Source organism: Passer montanus, unplaced genomic scaffold (genome assembly GCF_014805655.1).
Source record: "Passer montanus isolate IOZ18808 unplaced genomic scaffold, ASM1480565v1 scaffold15, whole genome shotgun sequence".
Lineage (NCBI taxonomy): Eukaryota > Metazoa > Chordata > Aves > Passeriformes > Passeridae > Passer > Passer montanus.
The window spans coordinates 11,312,009-11,337,378 of NW_024362051.1; the positions used below are offsets into that span (position 1 = coordinate 11,312,009).

The 25,370-nt window shown below is 41.1% G+C and overlaps 1 protein-coding gene across 2 annotated transcripts in view; it reads right to left on the reverse strand.

The window, feature by feature from the left end:
• The window catches only part of RNF145 (ring finger protein 145), a 45,149-nt gene extending 19,911 nt beyond the window's left edge, over positions 1–25,238 (reverse strand). Inside the window, exons 1-3 of one of the 2 annotated variants that reach the window (XM_039701618.1) lie at positions 24,863–25,238; positions 16,247–16,460; positions 7,480–7,588 (exon numbers count right to left, since the gene is read on the reverse strand). In XM_039701618.1, the coding sequence (XP_039557552.1) occupies positions 7,480–7,588; positions 16,247–16,430 (293 nt within the window). In that variant the 5' untranslated portion in view covers positions 16,431–16,460; positions 24,863–25,238. Of the gene's footprint in view, positions 1–7,479; positions 7,589–16,246; positions 16,461–21,409; positions 21,567–24,862 lie in introns of those variants that run through there. The other variant, XM_039701619.1, reaches the window with a different exon arrangement.
• Positions 25,239–25,370: the final 132 nt, after the last annotated feature.

A 25,370-nucleotide genomic window follows, 5' to 3' on the forward strand; every position in this document is an offset into this window, starting at 1 on the left:
CCATTCACTTCTCCCCAGAAATGTGGGAATATATACCCTGCTCCTAGGATTAACTTGCTACCCCAAGCAAAGGTATTCACATTTTCACTTGCAAAAAAATCTCTGGAATTCAAGATATAAATCTCAAAGTACTAAAACAAACACTTCAAAGCCTGTTCTTCATAGCTGACAACACTGCCTACTCAGAGCAGCTTTTCAAGTGTCATAGTATATGTGAGCTATGTTGAAATTAGTTCTTTAGACTGCAACCTACAATTAAAAGCACATGAGGACTGAAAAGGCACCTCAAATGACAATTCTAGTCAGAAATCTTCCCCCTGTTCTCCAGGTACAGCTAAGCACAACTGCTTCTTTTCCACCTTCCAAAATCCATAAGGTTGTAATCCTTCAGCCAAAGGGGTTATTTTTATTTATTTACATCATATGGACCAGCAGAAAGCACTTTCTGAAGGCATCAGCAACACAAACAGGACAATCCATCAGTTACAGAAGAGAGAAAAAAACAACAGCCCTTGCAAGAATCTGGAGATGGCTTTTTGTCTTAGCAAAATCATGCTCCAGCCCCAAATTTTGGCTGGAAACACCGGCTATTTCTAAGCTGCTGGAAGGAAAGCAGTGAAGACATCAAGCTTCTTTTACATTTGTTAGGAAACAGGTTATAAAATCATCCAGGATACCAAGTGCAGCAAGATGACCTTACACAACTTAGCCAAGAGACACGAACAAAGCTGCACTTACAGTTGCTCCTTCAACACCAGACCGTGCTTGGAGATGACCCAAATTTCTTCGAGCTGCAATTCTTGCTGTTGTCTGATTCAGTCATCTGCACAGAGGTCTGCACTTGGCTGAATTCTCTAAGTAACTCTCAATTATAACTGAGTCTTAGGCCCACCAGTTTGGAGAAGCGATGTTTTAAGATCTCCTAAATTTTTTAAACAGTATTTTTAGCTGCTGGCTGAATGAGGAAAGTGAAAGCAATGATTCTCCTATTACCAGTACAAACACAAGGATCTTTTGGCACAGACACCAATCAGAAGATGCCTCAAACAGCTGCAGTGCCATACAAGATGCTGAAAAAAGCAAGTGCCTGCACTCAATTTTGATCAATTAAAACTGTATTAATCTCCGGATTGTTCACTTTACTGCAGCAGTGTAAGAAAACAAGAATGCTAAAATCATTATTTACTAGTTAATGAAATGACTGAAACTACATTACTTTGGAAAATTGGGATTTAAGAATAAAGCTTAGATCACATTGCCTGCTGTTCATTCTGCAGATTCATTCCCAGCCTCATTTAATCCAACTGCTGGCCTGCTAACAGGTACTCATGGACAGTCAAGACTAAATTGCTCCAAAGGTGATAATTTCTCACATATGATTGTTTCTTTGTTACTGAGGTGCCAAAAGGTCTTCCATTACTAAAAACATGCTTTATAATTGAGTGACATAAGGTACAGTGGTTATCTGACCTGACTCATATTGCTGACATTTACTTTGGGTGATTAATCTGCACTGTCAACATCAAACACACTCTCATAGGTTTCTAATGTCTACAGACAATCTTAAAATTAAGTGCATTTTAAGTTTGTCCATAAGAAACAATTCAGTCTCTTGCTCCCAACCCTTCTCATTTTAAGCTCTGTGAGGCTCAACACACCTGGGATGCAATCATAATAAAACTGCAAAACATGAAATAAGATAATGATGTGAACTCCAGTTTTAGCATTAAACAGTGTGTTTAATCATGTCACTTCTATTCTGCATAACTGCATCACTTATTTTTCCCAAGCTGCTTTTTGCTGGAAATGGGTTAAAGAAATGTGATTCTTTTAAGCAAGACATTTGTGCTACTCATATGAAATAAAACCAGCATCCACCTTCCTTGTCAGGAGCAGCAGGACTGTGATAAATTAATCCAGCTCACTGCATTCTTTCAAACTGCATTCTTTTGTCTGAGTAGTTTTCCTTAGCATGAGTAGCTGAAGCTGCTGGAGTCTTCAGCCACAAGCTGCAAGCTCCACCTAGAAAAGCTGAACTTATCCTGAACTCCTGCTCAGTTACATGAAGGGAGGCCCTGAGAGCAGTGTGAGCTCTGGGTCACAGCAGAAGCTGCAACCCAGCCAAATAAAATCAGCCAACACCCACCTGGAGACAGAGACAGAATCCAACAGGGAGCAGGAAGATCCCAGACCAAAACCCACCACTGGACCCAGGGCTGTGTGCAAAGCACACCAAGAGTGGATGCAGGATGGGTGCATTGACTGGAAAGGTACAAAGGCTCAGAGATTTCTGTGTTCTGGGTCCCTGGCTGGAGGCACCCAGCTCAAGCTGCTCCTATTGCTGCTCTACTCCATTATTAAACTCATTTTTCTTGGGATTGGAAACTGCTGCAGGAAACCACTTTCACACCTCCTTGTCTCCCAATATCCAAGTGCTGGCATCAGGCGAGTTCACCAGGTACCTCTGGAGCAGGAGGCATTGAAGGGTGAGTGTTAAAACTCCCAGGCAGATTTGGAGAAGGTCCTGCAGTGGGTTTGAGTCTCTCCCAGTATCAGGGTGTGTTTGAGTCCCCCCTCTACTGCATCTCACTCACAGCTGCACAGCCTGATCAGGCAGTAATGTGCACACAGAAAGGGGATTCAATGCCACGTGTAAGAATGGGGTTCAAGTCCCCCACAGCAATGGGAAATCTAATCCTTTAGATACAAACTGTTGGCCAAATCTGACACTAAGATTGGATCCACCTGCACCCATGCTCCTCTCTGAACCTCGTGACTCCACAGAGGGTCTCCCTGAATCTTTTTTGCTGCTTTTTCTTTATTCTTTCTGGTAACAGGGAACAAACTCAGCCTAGAAAAGGGGATGCCCTTGGCCAAGGTATTGCAAAATTGAGAAAAGATTTATGGTACAGCTCAATTATCTAAAGAGCACACAGTGGCCTTGTGCCAGGAGGAATGGCCATATATTACTAGGACAGCTGGTGGGGGCCCCAGGAAATTTGGCCACTACATGGAACTCTCAATCAATTAAGACTCACTTATTTACGACTCCACTTAGAGGATAAAAGCCCTAGACAAATGCATTGCTGCTTTAGGGAAAGAAAATTGGATACACCAGTCTCATGTCAAACGAGGGGTGAGTAACCAGCCAGCTAATGAATGATGGCACTATGAAGAACTGATACTCTGAGAGATGAAGTGGGACAGCTCACTCACCACTCCTGGTGCTGTTAACCCAGATGACCACAGCTGCATGGCTAAGTACATAATCAATGCACAATTCCGTGTGGTATAAAGTTAACAGGTCTGAAGAGGAGCTAATTCACATGGATTGTTAGGGGCTGGGTTACCCAGCCCCTAAAGCTCTGTAAAACCCAAAGAAGAAGCTCTTACTTTCCAACCACTGCCTCACTGCCCAGCACAACAAGCTCAGCCACCAGCCCTCCACAGGTAAGGGAGGAATTGATCCCAGAAATTTCTGGAATCAGCACTAGCTCTTAGCTGCACCCAAGCACAATTGTAGATATGATCTATGGTAGCCACAACCATAAGAGAAGGGGAAAGGTGTATCTCACACGTTGAAATTAAAAAAAAAAAAAAAAACCTGAGAAAATGTAACTGATTTTGAGAGTTCCAACAGTGGTGGTATGTATCCAATTTCCCATATAGGCCCAGAGTAAAAATGGCACAGCTTTTGTCTCAACAATATCAGAATGCACCACAGACCCAATCCCTGTATTGGGATTGAATCATGATGGAACTGCTCTCTACCCACCAGAGCTGAGTATGGGCCCAACACAACAGTATCAAATGGCAGCGTCAATGTTGATGCATGTGTTCAACAACAGGGATTTGTGAAAGTAAAACCATCAAAACTCAAGACATTTGTTTTGACACTGAACCAAATGTCTGTCACTTGAAATACATTCCAAAGAAACCCCTGAAACTGTACTTGCCTGTATTGGAAAAGGATGTGTTTGTGTAAGAACTCTTTGTAAATAACATCACTACAGGGACAAATAATCACTCGGTTACTTCTAACTGTAGAAACACTGTGGGATGCAATTTTAATTATTCAGCTCCTATTATATCCAATCAATGGTTACAGTCCAATTATACTTAAGCTAAAATTTACTACCTATCCCCATCAGAATGAATCCTGCACTGGTGAGGAAGCCACTAAAACCTGATGACCTATATCTACTGCTGGAACATGTCCAAAACAATGGACAAAAAATTCCAGTCACCATTCAGTGCAGAAGAGATGCATAATGTCTTGCAAAGAGCAAAGAAGGAGGCACAACACTGATGGTGGAAAACTCTCTTTGGGTGGTCACCAACAGCAATGTAATCTATATTCAGATGCTCCATCCAGTGGTGACCATGTTCACACTGTTTATATTGTGCCTGTTGCTTGTAATCACAGTGTATGTGAGACTAAGGGTTGTATTTAAAGACTGAGTTCCTTTTCACACATGAGCAGGAATGGTTAATAAAAAAAAGCAGGACTGCTGTAAATCAAGTTTAGTTAGCTGTGTTCTTTTAACTGTATTCTGTGTTGTCTGAGTGGCTTTGCTTACCAAAATCAGCTAAAGCTTCTGGAGTTTGAGGCCACGAGCTCCAAACTCTCACCAGCTCCAAGCTCCCACCTAGAAAAGTCAAACTTATCTTGAACTCCTGCTCAGTTACATGAAGGGAGGCCCTGAGACCTCCAGTGTGAACTGGAAGATAAGAAGGCTACAACTCAGCAGATGCTGCAACCCAGCCAGATAAAAGCAACCAACACCCACCTGGAGACAGAGAAAGAATCCAACAGGGGGCAAGAAGATCCCAGACCAAAACCCACCACTGGACCCAGGGCTGTGTGCAAAGCACACCAAGAGTGGATGCAGGATGGGTGCATTGACTGGAAAGGTACAAAGGCCCAAGGATTTGTGTGCTCTGGGTCCCTGGCTGGAGGCACCCAGCTCAAGCTGTTCCTATTACTGTGCCACTCCATTATTAAACTGATTTCTCCTGAAATTGGAGACTAGACTGCTGCAGGAAACCTAAGGCAAAGAGATTTCATTAAATTGGATTTTGGGTTCTTAAAGCTGACTTCTCTTCTTTCCATAAACAGATGGTATGTTATTTCCACCCAAATTGCCAGGTTAGCATGCTACATACAAATGTAGCATCTTCTGGGGTGCTCCAAGTATTCACAAATACTACCTAAACCATCTTTGCACATTAAGGTAATTCTCAGCTCAGCAGGTAAGGAAACAAAACATTTTAAAAATTAAGTAACTTGTCAAGGTCACATAAACCTGGAAGTCTGAAGTCAGAGCTTAACTATAAAATTCAGATGATCTTATTCCCAGACTTGCAGATGAAGTGCAAGCTATTTCTGGGATGGAAAAAAAGCACTGAAAGCTGAAGTCTTTCAACAGCTCAGAATTTCCAGGACACTGCAGAGTCACAAGTGCCAGATGATTCTGGTCTTGTTCTATAATTTGCACTAACCAAACTGGCCTCAATATAAGACCTCTTCACTGGTCTTAAATAGCATCCCAACTGGTCGTGCATGCAAGCAAGTCCCTGGAAGTTTTCAGCTCTGAGCAGAATCGCTAACAAAAAACATTGATAAACAGTTTGCATGTGTGACTTCTGTATGTCTTGTAATGATCAGGCTGCTAAATAGAAACATAAGTTGGAACTGGATAGCTTTGGCAATAAGAGGAATGGCTCTGCCAACAGATATGTCTGTCACATTTTACTATTTCCAGTATGAAAACTAATAGGATTCAACAATTCTTTTGTTGGACTAATTCAAGTGTCACTTTCCCTGACTGTACAAAGGCTTCAGCTGAGAGCCCCTTGCACTGTGCTTCCTTCCAAAGCAACCCAGCCTAGGGAATGGGTGAGCTCACTATAGAAATGTCAGCAGCTACATTTGCCTTGCAAATACCTTGGGAATACTGCTGGACTATTTGAATCCATGACATCTTTTAATTAAATATATTTTTTTGTGCTAGTTGATGCAAGATTTAATTAAAAGTCTTTATTACCTCGCTCCAGGAGCACCAAATAGAGAAAGCTTAGTAGGAACACACAGAACAGTTGAAGCAGTATTTACTAAATACATTACAATAAAGCCTATTAAGTTTCAAACCTCACAGAGGAACAGAAGTCAGAATTTCTGTCACACAGAAATACAAACAAGGTATTAGAAGCAAACACAGTGCTATCCCTTAATGTATCAACCAAACACATAACATCTCCCTTTCTTCTACAAAAATTTAAAGACCTGGAATGGCATAAACACCTCCAGCTGTAAATGTTCTGCACCAAAGTCCCGTGTCTGATGGGCTTTTGTTACTAGATTTATTACTTCAACACTTAAATGATGTTTAGGTTGCTTTTTCTAATAAATAAGCCTTTAACCCTAGAAGAAACACCCACAAACTCCATCTGTAACAACTCAGGACTCCCCTGAGGATGACAAATAAACCATTTTTTCCTTCCTACTGAGGCAATAAGAGGCTATAACTCCTCTCTTGTACACTCATCCTTTTCAGGAAATCACTAACTGCAACCCTGACAGCCACAACAGCGACATGTCAAATCATCACAAAACCTTCATTAACACTCCCCTGAACTGCAACATATCAGGAAAAACATTCCAGCAAATGCTCTTGAACAATTTTGATGTGGAAACAACAAAACTATCACCTCCATTAAATCAATCGAAAGCACATTTTTAAATGTTTCCCATCAGCAGGCACCAAAACAAGTCAGGCTCAAATCCATATTTTCAAAACTTCCCATGCAAATCCTTTAATGTGATGGCAGTGTCTTTGGTTCCAATTAAACATTGTGTCAGTATGAAAGTTTACACTGGCTTTCAACACATTTAGCTGAGGCCAAACAAAGATGGTTGATTCTGTCTTGTTTGACTCAGAGTTCTCCAGACTCCTGCTCTGTGTTTCAGATCCAAAACACCTGCATCCACTGTAAATTCGAATTTGTGTAATACATTTTAAGAATAAATTCCACTACTACTTTGCTTTTACTGGATTCCAGATCTCTATTTGGTCTCTCTCCTGAGGTGCCAGGAAACTAAAAGTAACATCCTGTCTGCTGTGTAAAACACCTCAGTGCTGAAAGCATTTTAGCTGAGCCACTGAGTAACTTAGACTACTGCATCAGAGGCCATGTTTACTCTTGTGCTAAGTGCTTTCTCTCCTTAAACTGGTGGGCACTACACACCCCAGACAAGTAGCTCAAAATTCCTGGTGTTTTTCAATTACTTCAAAGAACTACTTGGCTGCATATTTAATTCTGCAAACTTTCCCAAAGACAAAGAACAGCAAGATATATTTAGGTGTTTGACATAGAAAAAAGGCCTCCACAAAACCATTTATAGAAAACAATAACAAAATAACTGTTATTTTTGTAATGTCCAAACCCAGCTAAAAATAGTCATCCATTTATCCTTACCTGGAAATTTGGTGCCCAGCATAAAGCAGCAGTGCAGTCAAAAAGTACAGGTAAAGCTGAACCAGGTGTTGCCTTGGTAAAGTAAGGAGCACAACACTTAAGATGTAACCTGCAACAAAAAGCAGAAGCTGCTATTTAAAAAAATGCTAACACCAAATTAAAATAACACTTAGCATGTTCACAATTTAAGATGAGGACACAGAGGCTTTACTCCATATTAGTCATACTAAAGCCCACTCCAGCTATCAGGGTTGCATAAATCAAGGACAAGACCTGCCACAGCCTAGGATTTGTAGCTTTTCATCCCAGCAGTTCCTGCACTTCTCATTAGCATTTAGTGAGGCTGTTGAAAATGACCCAATGCAGACCCAGCTTTACTCCAAGACCACAGCCTGGCTGCTCAGCAGCCTCTCCAACAAGCAGAACCCTGATCCTTATTTTCATAAGGATCTCTCTCAGAGACCCACACAAAGCAGTGCTTTGAAGTCCACTCCATAAGTGGGTGCTGCATGTCCAAACTCCTCCTTTCCAGACAGGCTGCAGGTCAAAAACCCAGCTCATGGTGCCCTTACAAATATTTATTTCCAAGCTCTCTCTCCATCACTGCAGTGCACTCATACTCTTTCTGAAGGTCAGTTCAAGTGCCTGGCACTGAGATCCATTTAGGAAAACAACCCAGCAACAGCCAACTGCTCCCCTGAAGCTAAGAAAAAAATGCTAGAGAAGAACATATCCTGACCCTCACAGCCACACCAGTCATGTCACATTTAAAGTTTCATACATTTATTCAGCAACATCAGGCACAGTCTTTTTAGCTAATTTATATTTTGAGCTTTTGAAATATATTTAATAATGCAACTGTAGATTAAGCACTTATAAGCAGTGGCACAACCAGGTATTATAAAACAGCTGGAGAACACAGCATGTTCCAGTATTTGAAAAAGATATTTCAGAGTCAGTATTTATGAAGAAGTATTTCAAAGCTGCTTAGTATCTGCCACATTCAATAAGCCACCTCTGTAAAATTCTACCAACAGTTTGGTCTTCAAAATCTTGCAAGATGTTCCTAGAAAAGACAACAGACCCACAGGATGGAAAGCAGAGAGAGATCAATTTAGGTAAAACAGATTACAGGATCAATGACAGACAAAGCCTATTTACTTACCTTTTAAAAATACCAGTGTATCATATATGTATTTAACATTAAAGATAATTTTTCAATCATCTTCATGTAGTGGATGTGACAAGTTGCACATTTGTCTCAGGATGTGCTTTTTAAAAAGCTGAAATAATTGGTAGTATCTTTTCTTAAAAATCAAGTGTCATACAAGTCACTAATTCTTTACAATATCACTTTGAGGACAGGCTGGGAGAGCTGGGGCTGTTCAGCCTGGAGAACAGTATAATTTTTATTTTGAGCTTTTTTAAAGGGGCCTGAAACACAGCACTCCATCAGTCTCCTTCTAGCGACTGTTTTATACAGAATAACTTGCTTCTACTTACAGCACATCAAATGTTCCACACCATCAGTTTGAACACTTGTTTGCTGGAATTCCTGTTTGCCACCTTCCTTCTACCACACACACAAATGACAAGAGCAGGAACTCCTCAGCAGTCTCCATGAAGACATTTCACTACCTTGCACCACACCACAGCCTCACGAGCCAGCTCCAGAGCTCTCAAACCATCTGCAGACATTCCTACATCTCATCTCTGCTACACTCACCCCTGGGCTCCTTTGTGAGGGACAATTCTCCCTGAGGAACAACCCACAAGCATCTATCATTCCAGCACGAGTCAAATCTCCCTAAACCTTTCCTTCTCACTGTAGCCTGTGACTCACCTTCAGGTGGAGAACTAAACAGAGTTTATTATGCAGTCTTTTATTCCTTTATTACTCTATAAATAGTTTTAGAATACCTGTTTGCTGTATCTGTATTTAATTTCTGTCATCTTTGCCTTATTCTATCACAAGAAAGTCTGCTCCTTGGCCGTGTGATGATGTACCTGAGCAAGGGCAGGATGGTTTCTGTAAAAGTAACACGTTTTAGAGGGCAGTAACAAAGACGTGATACATGCAAGGACTTTAGATATCACTGAAGTTCATTCTTCTCTACATGAGCACGAATTTAATCAAAATACTTAGGATCCTTCACGATACAGTGAAGGAGTGGAAAAAAAAATAAAAGGCTAAATTAAAAGATGAAGCAAGTGCTGTCACAGTGCCTTCTAAGCAGCAGGCTTCCACAGTGCACAGATGCTCAGATCTGTGCAGGGAAGCAGCACGAGACAGCCAAGGTTACTGCAGAGGCTTCAGCAATGAACTCCACTGCTCAGGAGTTTGGGCTGGAATGTAAATGTTCACTTTGAAGCAGCCATTTGGTTTAATTGTTAGACTTTGAAGAGGGGGAGAGCAACAGACATTTAAAGTAGTTGCCATTCAATCTTATTTACAATTTCCTCTCATGACTTGGTAAGAGGGAGATTTCAGCACACTTCATACTGCAATATTTGCATTTTTGCTGCAGAGGCCCTATTCCCAAAGTGGTACCAACCTCATTTTTATCAACAAAGCTTCCACCAAAAAAAAAGCAAGCCAAATAATTCTTTACCAACCCATCCAACTGCAGAAGAAAAGGAAGACAAGATCAAATTCAGACATACTTTCAATAATATTCTATTCCCTTTGTTCTCATACAGACAAATGAAGTAATTAGTGTACGACACAAATAAGACTCCACTTAAAAAAAAAAGGACCAGGAAATAAAATTCCTCACAGTAGCTTGCTCATCTAAATCATTACATTCTGTTTTCATTTGCACCTCCTCTGCCAGAAGAAAACACGATGCTGAGAATACATATCCCTTTGGAGAGAGTCCCCACACACAAGGACTTACAGTTTGAGAAACTTACATCAGCATCTCTCCCTCTCTCTCTTTGGAGAGTCCACAAGGACTTACAGTTTGAGAAACTTACATCTAACTGGGTAACCTCTGAGCAGGGGTTAACAATAACTAACACTCACTCCATCCCAATGGAGCTTTTGAGCTCTGTGTGAGCAGTGAGCACTCCCCTCCTTTGATTTGGGCTGTGCTATTTTTGCTCTTGGGACTTGGTGCATTGTCCCTTTTGACTCACCATGTACATTTCTGTACAAAGCAAGCAGCAGGCTCAGGGAAGCCCAATTCCTGCCCCAGTAAAGGAATGGTTCTAACAAACGTTAAAAACAATAAACAAAAAAGATAAAGGAAAGACAGAATAATCTTTCCTGAATACAGAGTGCCCTAGTGCCACAACACCAAGAGACTTGCACCTTTATGCCTCCAGCTCTTAGGAGCACTACAGAAGACACATTCTGCCAACTTTAAAAACACAAATTCCCCACTCAGCTCCTATTCAGGAGCACAAGGAAGCAGAGAACTTCTACTGCCTCTCATGCAAGATGGTACAGATTTAGGCTCCACTGGAGAAAATAAACTGTGAAAATCATCCTAAGCAGAAAAGCAGACTTAAACACTGCCAGACAAGAACATTGGTGTATTAACCAGTTCATGACCTCATTTACAACCTGTTGATTCAGCTCAATGAAACCTCTGGCTGTGCAGCGCTCACTGTTCAGTGAGCAGCAGTTCACAGACTGCCTTTCAGCAATCTCTCTCCATTTATGCACCACCAAGGTGTTCCCAGCTTCCCTCACCAGAATTACCTCTGCCGACTCAGGTGTCTGAGGTTTATTGACTGCACACAATGGAGGCTTCTGGAACATGATCAAAGTCACAACTCATCCTCTTTATGAAGCACTTTAGTGCTCATTTGCATGATTACAGATCCCTTGTGTCCATTTCATATTATCACTCACAGTTTCCTGCACATTTAGTCTAAAAGTGAGAACTTTGCACATCAAAGAGTTCATAACATTTCTTAATAAGGCCACACCAACTCTCGGAGTGCCAGAAAGCAGGAGCACAATTGCTTGGATTCTACTAGGAAATTAATTCAGGGGGCCCTACTTTTCCATTTTCCCACATCCTGCGAGGGTAAAGGGCCCATGATTTGCAAAGCAACTTGCTGGGAAGCAGCAAGTCATGAGCCACAGACTCCATCCCAACACGAATCTCCTGCCTCAAAGAGGGATCAGTGCACTCTGAGTTAGTCACTGCACTTCAGCCTAATCCTTCACTGTCCTCATTTCAGTTTGTTCAGACAATATCTGGCCACTACATGCAAGTGCCAGCAGAACAGGACATACTTCTGAAAGCCTGCATTTGAAATGGCAGAAGTACTACAGAAACAACTGGCAACTTTATTTTCAGTGTGTCTCATTCTCAGGATCACCAGACTGGTTACATTGGAATTTACACAGATTTAATAAATTGTCAATGTCTAAATCATCCATCTCAAGAGAGGATGATTTTTTAAAAGATATACTTTTACATACCTGTCCTCCAGAAAATGCCAGAAAATTATTTCAAAACTTAGAAAGCACACACCTAAACATACTTGCATATAAGGAAATTGGCATTTACTCAATCATGGCTCAGAACAACTAAAAACAGAGATCAGAAATCCTGTTATCAACATCTGCACATCTTGGTGAAAATAATGCCAACAAAACAATTTATTCATTACTGGGGAACTGCCATCAACAGCTGTTTCTTCAATTTTTAAATGCACAACAGATTGGGTACTTTTAAGTATAAATAATCCAAGAAATTGAGTGCTTTACAGAGATTTGCAGTATTGTCTGAACAAATAAAATGGACTTTGATTCTAGTTCTGCCATATGATTCAGAGGCTCTTTATAAATCTTTATAAATAAGATAAGCTGAAATGCTGTCATGAGATTGGTATTCAGAATCAAAATTTTTAAGTACCTCCTTTCAAAATTCTTTCAAAAAGGCTGCTAGTAGCTCCTTTAAGGAAAAAAAATAGTGATATGGTTTCCAAAAAAGAGACATCAGCTTTATACAGAAAAGGTACCTGAAATTATCCATATGCTGAGAAAGCTGCTTAGGAAAAACCTACAACATTTAGGGAGCAGTAGAGGAACCTTCAGTCCTGAGTCAGGAAATAAAAAAGGCTGTGCTGGATTTTGAGCATGGCACACTCTCTACCTCCTCCTGTGTCCTACCAACTGCAGCACACACTGCATCTTATCCAAGAAGAGAATGAGAAGACGTAACAAGTGATTATTTTAAGAAATAAAGACCAAGTCCATGTCATCAAATTGCACTTGATTAAAAATAGCTACAGTTTAAAATTAAATAGTAACACTCAGAAAATAGTTCTACAAGCCATTTATCTAAATGCTGCTGGCAGGAGAAAGACAGAAGACAGCAAAGACAGAGGCAGCAAAGTCAGAGATGCTGGTTCTAAGCAGGACCTCATCTTTGCATGAATTAACTGTATTTACACATTTAAGTCATGCATCCTTTCTTGCAATTTTAGGAAATTTGTTTCTGTAATGAACCAATTCATTTTTTCTCACACTGAAGCTTCACCTGGCACTTCTTACAGGGTTTGTACCAGAGTAGAGCACCTTTCCCCTTAAAAGGCAACATAAAAAAAGAAATCTAAATAAAATATCTTCTATGTAAAGCACGAGAGCTGAAACAAAAGCAGGCAGACCAAAGGGTGCAATCAGCACACAAGGGCAGGAAGTCCAGCAGGTCTGTCCTCCCTCAAGCCCCCCTCATAAAAGCAGCATTCATAACAAGCAGCTCACACCTAGCAAGTAATGTGACCAAGAGATTAAAGTATTAACCATGCAGTTCAAGAAACTGTCATTACAAACAGGTTGTGAAAGATGACACACCTTCCACCTATTCCAAATATTTGATTTGTTTTTTCTGAGAATTTATTTTTATTTTTTGTAATGACAAAGAATACAGTTTAAGAAAGAAAACTGCTCTCTTTTTACTCTTGAGTAAGAAAACCCTGTATTTTGTGCAATTCTGTGCCTCACCCATGACAGTGACTTAAATTCCAAGCCTGGCTCTGATTATAGGTTAAGCTCATAACTCTTTCCATCTAGCTCAGAGTATTTACCACTTGGCACAAAGAGCATCGCTTTGCCCTGCTTCACAGGAGGAAATTACGTGGTTTCAACTTTTTTCCACCTTCTCCACCAAAAGGACACAAAAAGAAGTGTCTGTTTTCTCACAGCTACTCTACAGTGCAGAAGAAAATGGAGCAGTCTGGCAGTGAGTGCTAATCTACCCGACACAGAGGTTGCACCAATTCTAACCAGAAATTTATCTCTGCTGTTTGCACTGCTCTGTGCATATTTAGTTAAATTTCATGCAGGTGAACTTGTGGTTGAGTGGTTATCAGGACTGAGTATTTTCCATTGCTCAAGCAGATAAGGGCTGTTTCATGGAAAGATATGAAAAGGAAAAGTTTTTTTCAAAGAATAAAGTGCATTTTATAAGCTTTTATTATACTCACAGTACTGCTAACTGGAATGGGAATCACACAGGAAGACACTAATTTCACTCATTACATTTAAACAGAAAATACACTCCTGGTAACCCCCAGTTCTGAACAAATTTCCAATTCTGTCTCCTTAGTTCCAGGAAAAGGTTCACTATATAAAGATTGGTAGAGTTTATTAATTTTTAGGGCTCTCTAATCAAATTGTTCCTTGAGCATCTGCCCGAGATAGATGCACCCAATTTCCTCAGCTGCTGGAAGCACTTATACAGCACTATATATAGCACTACAAGATACTGGCTTGTAGAAGAAATTCAGTGATTGTTTGATATTGCAAAGCTGCCACTGCGTTTGCTGATAGTGTTTCCTAACTGCAAATATGAACAGAGGATTTTTTTTTCCCTAAATAAAGTAGATTAGTATGTTGAAACACATCAACAGTGAATTGTTGTTTAAATTATATGCTGGCAGTTAATTTCCTCAAATGTATCTTCAAAGAAGCTCAATTCTCCAAACTGGTGGAAAAGTACTTTGTTTTCCCTACAAATCCAATTTATATATTTTGATACATCATCTTAATTAATGTTATACTCTAAAGCAATGCAACTAAATCTATATAAAATGTCATGGAGGCATGTAAATTGATTTAGCCCAGCTTCACCCTGACACAGCTTAAATCCCCAGCAACCAAGGAAATGAAACACAGCAACTTCATGTGAAAAGTTTTGTCACTAAAAATTGTCCAAAAATCTTTTAAAACAAGTACCTTGTTTGACAATTTAGAAGCTCTTCTTGCTGAGCAACCACCAGTTGGAGAAATAGATTCAATGGTATAAAAGCAAGAAGTAAAAGAACTGCTGAGTGATTGTTCACCAGGACAAAAGTACCCCTTGTACAAGGAGCAAAAAGTCAGATTTCACTGGTTTAGCACAAAAATAGCAACCAGATGGGAGATTCTTTGGTAACAATACCCACCCCCTCTGTAGTGTTTTTTATTGGTGTATCTCAACATACTTTAACAAGGAAAAGATTATTAAATGCCTATTAAGAGGGGCTTTGTCATAGCTGGAAATTACCCACTGCCGTCTCGTAAACCTACTGCACAACTTTCAATTCTGCCTTAGAACCTGATCTGATAAAGTGATCCCTAAAAGCTTTGTGTGTGCACACAAATGCAGGAGAAAGCCAGCTGCAGGTACAGGCCACCACTGTCCTGTGTCACATTCACCAGCCCCAAACATATTCTCTCCCACAGACAGAGGAAAAGGGACCTGTGACACCCCTGTTTTGGGCTGCAAGTACACTGCCATCCCAGCAGAGCATAGTGGAGCCATAACAAAGAAAGCTGCACACATTTTTAGTGCAGTAAATGACTTCCAGACAACAGACATTACAAAAAAAGGGAAGCCTCATGCCAACACTTTTGCAGTCAGGATTAAAGTCAGGACATGCTCCTTCAAAAGCCCAGTTTCCTAACTGCTTAAGTAAAGTGTGCTTCCTTTAGCTGACTGCAGTGCATCTTTATCTTCCAAAACCATCTACAAGGAAGAAACACTCCAGAGTGGTTAAATTAAAAGCTAGCCCTTTCTCTCCAAGCCAAGCAGTGCTCAGGCAGATGCTTGCCAGAGATCCAGAGATCAACCTCAACTGCCCAAATCCAATCCCTAATTTACCCCATGTGCAGATGAATCACACTCTCACCTGGAGAGCAGGTCCCAGAACACCAATCCTTTCATCTCCTAAAAACAGACATCTGGCATTCCAGAGCTAGACTTGCAGGCCAAGGCTCACACCTCAGCTGCCTGAGTTAGTAATTTTGTCCATTTATCTACAACACAGGGACTGGTTACCTGCTTGAATCCACTCACAGCACAGGGATGGTTCATAATGGTGTAAACTGAAGAGCCAAAATGGTGCAGCAAAGAAAACTAAATTTCTAATGCTGTGGTCAGTCCAAACCAGGCTGTTTCTTCTCTAGCCTCTTGTTTAATGTTAAGTTTCTATACTTCTTGTCTGCACAGCATTTCACAGCAGCCTCCTCATCAGTCACACACTGGCCAGAGTCCCCTGTGCTCTTCTTTCAGGACATCAGTTGTGTTTCCAAACACCAGGTTTACTTGTAAAGGCTAAATAACAACAATCAGTAAAAACCCTGGGCATGATTTCTTTGTTGCTAACATAAACTGTCCCCTAGGCAGACTGTAATGAATGCATTGTCATGTTATTCTTTGTAATCAGTATATTAACATGCTATTACTAAATTCTTAAAATTCTTGTAGCAAGCCAAAAGGTATTTAGCAGAGTAGTATTTCCTCTTGAATAGATCTATACTTACCCACATAATGCATATTAAGGGCCAAGTACTTGTACTGGAAGAGAGGGTTGTTGTGCAGGCTACTTCTTTGGATCTGCTGGAAGAATGAGCTGACATCCCATCTGTACAAGACATCCAACAGCATGATGCTGGGGACCCTTAGGGCCACGTTTAATACTGCCTCCAACTTCTCCTTTGCAGCCATTCTCTTCCCTTTCTGTGAATTGGCAGCAGACTGTAAATAGCACAAGAGAGAGAAGAGTAATCAGATCAATCCCACTGTACAAACAGCCATTAGGCTTTGTGATCCTGTGAATGGGGCTTCCTGTGTGGCCACAAACGGCTGAATGAATCGACTGAGTTAAACTCAAATCCAGACAGGACAGCTTCTCTTTTGGCTATATAAAGGTCAATTTGCTAGCAGTTTTTTCCATGGTGATACTGTAAAATGGGGGGAGGGCAGGTTAACGACATGAAAATGGTCCAAGGGTGGGCACTGTTCTTATTTACACTCATTTAGCATCTGAGATCTCAGCGAAAGACCCCAGTGTGGTGGGTACTACATAAACATTTACATGAACAGCATTAGAATGCAATACTCTGTATGCTTTAGAAACCAAACACCAGCAACATTCAGACACTACCTCCATCTAGCTTAGCACTATTTCTATGTCTCTCAAATTAAATAAACACCAATTAAGGCAGGTCTTTAAATATTTTGGATTCACTTCCTCAATGCAAATTGCAATAAGTAATTTTCAAATACCTAAAAGCTTTAAAAAATCATTTACAGCCTTCATTAACTTCTACAAATGTATCTATTTATATAATTTGAGGGCTGTTTGTTTTGAAGATTGGGACCAATAATGCAACAAATTTGATTCATTTCTATGTAACTCACAAAGAATCATACAAACAAATGACCATATCCTTACTCCTGAATACTAGAAGGTAATTTAAATTTGGAGTTTGCCATGAGGTAAAATGGATGATGCACAACAAAAAAGGGCACTTTTTTTTTTTAAGAACGGCTGATTTGCAACAGCATTTCAAAAGTCACCAACAAAATAATTTTAAAGAGCAAAAGGATCAGTTTGCCATCCTGTCAGCTAGGACTGACAGTTGTTTCTCAATGAAATGTGCTGGTTTTACCATTCAGCACCTGCCCATCCCTTGAACATGATTCACTGCAGGCTGCATTAGAGAAGTGCAGTTGAAGATGGGGATGATCCAGCAAGTTTTTATCCACAAGAAGCCACTCAAAGTAAAATCACCAGCAGCACAATCAGCCCCCCGATGAGGTCAGACTTAAGAAAAGGCTCCCAATCCCAATTATTAGGGGGACAATTGGAAAGAACTGCAGCTAGAGCAAAGACATGGAAAAACCTGCACTTGAACTACACTTTTAAATTAAGTTTTACAGGACTTTATTCATATTGTCCTTGTGTAAGTTATAAAAGCTTTCACAGCTGTGCAAGTTCTATACTTCAAGCCAGCACGGAAGTCCAGCATGAAGTGAAACCATGCAAATATACATTAACAAAAAAACACAACCCAAATAACCAAAAAAACAAAAACCCAAGACCTCTCACTTACACACAAGCCTCGTGTGAGTTTTTATTTGTGTTGCCATGGCCTACATGACACTGCAAACTGCATGAAAAAAACCAACCCAAATAAAATTAAAAAAAAAAAACCCAAGACCTCTCACTTACAAGCCTCATGTGAGTTTTTATTTGTGTTGCCATGGCCTACATGACACTGCAAACTGCATGTCACACCTTCAGCCACGCTCACACTTCTCAAAGCCACGATGACATAAAATTAATTCAGCTCAAGAAGTCAGGACAGATCAAAACTGAGATGTGGCTCAACAAACCACAGGTTGCAGGGCTGTTGCTCGCCATTGTCTAGCCCACAGTCTGATTTTTCAAATTATGTAAATGCTGGCACTTTTTACAGAGCTCTTGCAACAGCTCCACAAACCCCAATGGGGGCACATCCTTCCCCTCGCACAGGAAGTGCCTTCCAACCACATCGGACACCCCACACATCAGCAGCATTTCACAGAGCTGCCCAAGGCAAATTAAAAGGTCAGCCAGAAGATTACAAATATTTAGAATGAACAACCAAAAGTACCACCCAAGCAGCTGCTACAGAATCAGAGCATTCAATATTTTGTGTGAATAAAAGACTGAGTTTAAAGGGATGGTATTGTACAATAGAAGCTGGGAGTTACACAGGTTGTATACAAAGAGATACAAAAATTACAAGCTTAAATAACTCATACCAAATTATTTTAAATGTCCCAGAATTTTCAAAAATCTATGGGTTTGCTAAATCCATAAATTTAATCAAAACTCTGAAATTAGGCTGCCTCCTGGTTTTTTACTGGGTTCCTTTTCCAAGTAGATCAGGATGTAGGGATAGGGATGAGCAGGGACTGACAGGTTTTCATTCTGTCACAAAAATACCCACGTAAAGTGACAACAAGTGCCTGATATCAAATTACATTCTCAAAACTGTCAAACCTTTTTCAGTCATCAACAACAACCAAAACATGCATGACAAGAAGGTAACTTTCACTTTCCTTAATTCCTCCAAAAGAGAATTACATGGATGACTTAATACTGAAAGTTAACTTGAAGGTCAGCACATCCAAAGTAAGCTGAAAAATTCTGCCTCCCAAACTCATGCACACATACTTGAATCATAGCAAACTAAAAACTGCAGCATGTAGATTATCAAAAAGAATCATTAAATTTCAAATGCTGCTAAAACAAAAGCAACACAAACTTTGAAACCACATCATGTCGCAACGGAAGTGCTGAGGCACAGCCACTGCAGCTCCACAGCATCTTCTGTCCCTGAGTAACAAAAAACCCCAATACTAATAAGAAACCCTTTAAAATTAACTCCACTAGAAATGCGGATGTGTTAAATAAAGCCGCAGTTGTAATGGCTGCCAAGTTCTAACAGAACGAATAGAGACAAGCAAAGTCCATTGCTCTAAGCTCATTATATTGGAAAGAGCTCTCACAATACATTACTTTGATTGGTGTAAAAACAAACAAAAAAACAACCACAACATTAAACCTCTAAAACCTTTAGATAAATTATGATGACAGGAGTTGCTGGATGCTCAGACGTTAGGAAAAAAAAAAATAGGTCACTTGTTGTACAAAGCCAAAACATGGACTGGGGAGCCACTTGTTTGTGTTTCAAAATTTTTTCCCATTATTTCAAACATCTCCCTGTTCCAAATTAGAGTAAGAAAAGGAACAATCTCAGGGAGACTGTCATGGTTTAACCTCTGCTGGAGTTAATATCACACAGCCACTAGCTCACCATCACCCCTCCCAGTGGGATGGAGAGAAGTGAAAAAAAAAAGGCAAAAACCTTTGCTTGAAACAAGAACACTTTAATAAATAAAATAATGATAGAATAATAATGACAGTAACTGTGGTGAATGGCAGATAATAACCAAAAAAAGAATGGAAAAAGAGAGGACTAAAACCCAAGAGAAAGCAGTGGCACAGTGCAGCTGCTCACACCCACTGGCCAATGCCCATCCAGTCCCTGAGCAGCAGTCGGTGTCTCCCAGCCAATTCCCCCTGTTTATGCTCTGGCCATGAGTGCTGTGCTCTGGAATATCCCTGTGCCCAGTTCCCCCAGCTCCTTGTGCACCTGCTCACTGGCAGAGCACAGGAAACTGAAAAGTTCTTGATTTAGAGCAAGCACTGCTTGGCACCAGCTAAACCATTGGTGTGCCATCAACATTATTCTTGTACTAAATCCAAAACAGCACTGCACCAGCTACTAAAATTAACTCAGTTCCACCAAAAGCCAAGACCAAGAACTTCAGATTTCAGATCTTAAGCTGTGCTATTTGGCCAAAACAATGTTTTTAAAAATTCCCATTATAACTGTTCATGGAACATGGATTGTTCATTTTAGTTTAATAACAATTATATTTCAAAAATCCCTCCCTGCCCTGGCACACCCATTTTTTCAATAGCAGATTCCTGGTTAGCCTTAAAGAAAACAGTAGAGTTGGCAAAAATCAATTAGAAAAAAAGAGAAAAAACTCCTTCAAGTTTGTCCCAGCTCATTCCATCAGCAGAACAGACCATCTTGAGTGTGATCACACGGCACGTACCCTCTCAAAGATAACACACATTTTCCCTTTCACAGAATTTTTTTTCTGTAGTTTTATCACAACAAAATTTTGCCATTTCAGCTGAAGCTGTGAATTCTGCCACTTAAACCAGTGTAACTGTTGCTTCTGCACCAACATAAATATAAATCCATCACATCTCAGGCAGAAAATATGCCCTGGTAAAGCAGCACAAGGGGCAGCAAAAATCCACACCCATTTATCCAAACAGGTACAAAATTACATTACCAGAGAAAAGTTTGTACATTCAGGAAAGCATGAATCATAAAATGACTTAATAGTTACAGAAATAAACTGGAATACCTGTAAATGTAAGTTATTCCAAGACTACTGCCACCAAAAATCACCACAGAAAGTAATTCCAGTCAAATCAGAACGCCAAAACCAGACTTGATCCTGCAACATTCAGCCTCACATCTGTGAACAAGATGCTCATTCTGTTACAGTATCACAACCTGAAATACTTGGCAAGACTGACTAAAATCCAAAAGAGAATTTCAACTTCTGTTTCTCACATCTATGAAACTCTAGTTACTCTGGATACATCCATTAACAAGAGGATTCCAGGTTAGATTATTTTTCAGTAACAGACTTTGAAACTAAAAATATCACCAGGAAAACCTTTTGTTTTCCTTTGAGGTAAACTTGGCTAGACAGACTTTGAAAAGGAAAAAATATTTAAAAAACAAACCCAAACAAAATACAAAACATATAACTCCAATCTGCAGCTGTGGAAAAGTTCAGTGTCACAGTCCAACAACTAAAATTAGACCCATCAGCTGGGTGCTACCCACTCATTCCCTTCTGTACACCTGTCCTGCTCTGAGGAGCAAAAAGAATTTGAATTACAGAAGAATCCCATTCTTCAAAGACTCAGATCCTTCTGTCATTCCGTTTGGGAGGGAGAGAACAAAGGGAAGCAAACAGGATGAAAAGGTTTATCAAATATGCACTTAGAAAAGAATCTCCCTGTGTGATTCTATAGAAAAAACAAAACAAAAACAAACCTAGAACTCAGAGTACGTGAGTCACCAATCCATCAGAAGGGCTCTCTCCCTCGCAGACAGTGCCAAGGAAGGAAGACTGCCTTGCTCCCATACAATTCAAAGTGGCTAACAAGACAGCAATCAAAGATTTCTGCTGAGAAGGACAGATCCAGCGAGATACCGGGGGCAGAACAAAGCCCTGAACACTGCAGACGTGCACTGGCACCCAGGCGCTGCTCCCAGTAACGCTCACCCTGATCATGGAGCAGTGCAGGAATTTCAAATAATAACCAGAGAGGAGAGCATCCAGCCTTCCATTTAAAGGTTTAGAGAGTCAGCCAGCAAACACAGCTCGATCGTGCTGTGTAAGCAGTTAACAAGAACAAACAACTTTTTTTTTTCTTTTCTTTTTCCTCTCATTTTTTCCCTGTTTTTTCCCATCTGGTCTAACAATAAGGATTGCTATACAGCTGCTGCAATGGTGTGCTTGAAGAACTGGTATTTCTACTAGAAAACACAGTAATTCCTACATTCCTACTCATCCAAGATCATTCATTTGTGAACTGTAGCACAGCTAAGGTTAACCATTGCAAACAAATACAGCACGTGTTTTGCAAAAGCAAATGTTACTGCAAAATAAATTAGGTCAAACTCTTCTCTGTTCACAGGGACTTCAGGGAACTAATGTGCCATTCACATTAAAGGCATATTAAAAATGGACAAAAGCAACTATGGAAGGTTAATTGTAAAGAATAAAAAAATAATCTACATTTCCAACTTTCATTAATTCTAGCAAATTTTATATGGGGGGAAAGAAAACCAGTCCAGGAAATAAAGATACATATCATAGAGCTGTGAAGATAAAGTTTTCCCTGAAGATTTATTTCTCAAGTACATTTATACACTATTAACAGTTTCAGCCCACTCTCAATTATATAGCAAGTGCATTATATCATTTATTGGTAGCCTGTAAAACATCCTGTGGTTTTTATTTTTCATAATGAGCAGGTAAGACAAAGGAGCTGAACTCAGGGACTAACACGTGTTAACAAAGGTTAACAAATCCACCAGGTATGCAGCAAAATCCTTCCTTCTGTGCAATCCTGTGGGATCCAGGCTCTGCCTGCACACGAGCAGCTCAAACCCAGTCACACTAACAGGGGCTGTGTGGTTTTGAGATCACAGCTTGGCTGGGCACCTGAAAGACAGCAAGCTAATTCATTAAAATTAAAATATAATTAATAATATCTTTAATTAAAATCTTCAGAAGAAAATCTAGGTTGAATCAACAAACCAAACTGCTCCAAGGTCCTTTTTGGCTCCCCGGTTTCTCACAGTTCAAGGTTTGGTTTATTAACCAGTTATTCAGCACTTTTTTTGCCATCACAGCCTGTGTTTGCAAGCCCACACCTACAAGCCTGCCTAACCACATTTGTATCAGCACATTCTGAGAAAATCTGGGCAGCAATCCCAAAGTGCCTCTGCAGAGGAGAGAATACCCAGAGGAGCTGCACACTGAGCATTAATGAGAGCCCGAGATGATGCAGTGAGCTGGATCCCAGGAACACCAGACACAGGCAAAGCTCACAAAAAACCCTGCAACCCAAATGTGCTCCCAGGATGAATCCACACGATGGGATGAAATATATTTCATCCTCCACAGTTGCTCAGGCAGTTTTTAGCCATTTCAGACACAGCCTATGTTTAGAACCTGCAATAACAATAACTAGCTAGCAGACTGGTAAGAAGTTAAAATAGAAAATAAGACTTTCAAGATTTCTCTAGGTCAGCACTGATAAAGTTTCCATTGCTGCTGCTGCCTTATCTGTTATCAGCATCATGTAAATAAAGCTTTGAGGTCTGTGAAATAGGCAGTTCAGCTTCCTGCAGCACCAGACTCGCCTGACAGAAATATCAAAGGCACAGTGGAAATACCCAGAAAAGTTCCCTTTAAAACACGCTCCAACTCAAGATAGGCAACCAAAGAATTGTTCCAGAAAAGCTCCTCAAGATGAAGTACCCACTTCTGAGTGTTCCTCCCAAGTATGCTACTAATTACAGAGCAGCAGGGCCTCTCTGAAATGAGAGATGCTGGAAGGACAGGGAAACAGGTACGGATGCCTGAATCACAATGAAGGACTGGACCTGAACACACACTTAAAAAGCAAAATGATGGTGAACTGTCCACTCTAACCACGTCAAACACTGCCAGGTGTATTTGGAGCTAAAAATGGATTTGGAGGAGTAAATCACCACATGGGTTCCAGAGGAGGGGAAGAGGAGCCATCTGCGCTGTTTGAAGGAAGGAAATGGACCCAAGTTTAGCAAACAGCTCGGAGAAGGTTTGTGCGAGCACAACACCAAACACCAAGCAGGCTCACGGAGTTTTCCAGGACACACCCATGGCTCAGAGCTCAGGGGCATGATGCACCTTTCTGCCTCTGCACCAAGGGCTCCAGCAGCCGAGCTGGACTGAGGTACCGACCTCTGCCAAAGGAAGGAATTCCCCAGAATTTCTTCCAACGAACTTGCTCAGTTCATGTCTGTCAGAACCAAGTGGGTCTACCATCAGTAGCTCCTCGAGGCTGATGTAAACAAAGCAAATCCTTGTGTTGGATGAGCAGCAGTTTTATATTGCTCTGTGGGATTTCTGACGAACCTTCCATGTAATGGTGGTCGCAAAGACAACCACTTCCTAACGCTAATGAGTTCAGGAGTTAATTAAATACTTTAGCGATCTTATGACTCGAAAACCATAGCTGATTACCAGTTATTAAAGCTAACTAGAAACAAAAAAAGATAGTTTTTCATGCACAAGCCCCCTCCTATCTAAGATAACCAGCCAAAAAAAGCCAAGGTTACAGACAAACCGAAGCCGTGGGGTGCAATAGCTTAGAGCGCCCACCTAACCAAAGTATTTTTCCATGTTTCAATCTATCTTCATTAACCCTACAAGAATGATCAAAAAGTCATTAAGAATTATTTCCTTCTTCTCCTCCCAAGTTTTATGTTACAAATACAGACAGACCCTAACTGAAATATATGTGAAAGTATCCAAGCCTATAACACAAGTTAACAGAAACTCCTGTACCAAAAACTGCGCAAGAAATGAATACCGCAACACCTACAGATTTCAAAAGAAGAATATTCTCAATGAGATCACAAATGGCTAATATTCATGAGTCAAACATATTACACAAATCTCACTTTTCTTTGGTATATTTTGCCCATAGCTTCTAACATTCTCCTTCATTTGCTGATACTTGCGGCATTACACACAAAAAAAATTCCACTTTTTTTCACTTTATTCCCCCAATTACATTATTTATGCACCAGGTCCCACACACACACCCCCAAAAACGCGGCACAACCAGAAGGTAAGAATCCCTCTAAGAGCTCCATCTGCCACAAGTATACTTGGTACACAGAACTACTCCCGAGCACAGCAGAAAAATGAAAATTCTCATCACAAACCTTATTTCACAAGGCTACAGAAGGTCTCATAAAACCGACTGACATGACATAAGTAGGGAAGATGGAAAGAGCCCCGTTCTCCACGCCAGGGGCAGGCTGCTCCTTACATAAGCATGACCATATGCTCCAGGGCCCGTCTCCAGGAGAGGTGCCCGGCTCCGCTCCGTGTCTCAGCCGCGAGGGAACCGGGCCGGGGGATGCTCGGCGGGCTGCGGGCACAGCGAGGGCACAGCCCGACCCCAGGCAGGGCGGGCAGCACCGCAGCCCTCCGGCCACGCTGTGTCAGGGCTGCGGGAGCCCGCAGCTCATCGCCGGGGCCAGCGCGGCCAGGCGACCCCCGCTCCCCAGCAGGACGCTTATCCCCCGCCCGGCGCAACTCCCGCGCTCACCGCCGGCGCCGCGGGCAGCCCCGCGCATCCTGCCCGGCCCCGCTGAACTCCAGTAACCCCGGCGGCTGCCGGCGCCGGCGGAGGAGGGAGCGGGGAGGGGAAGGGGGGCGGAGGGCGGG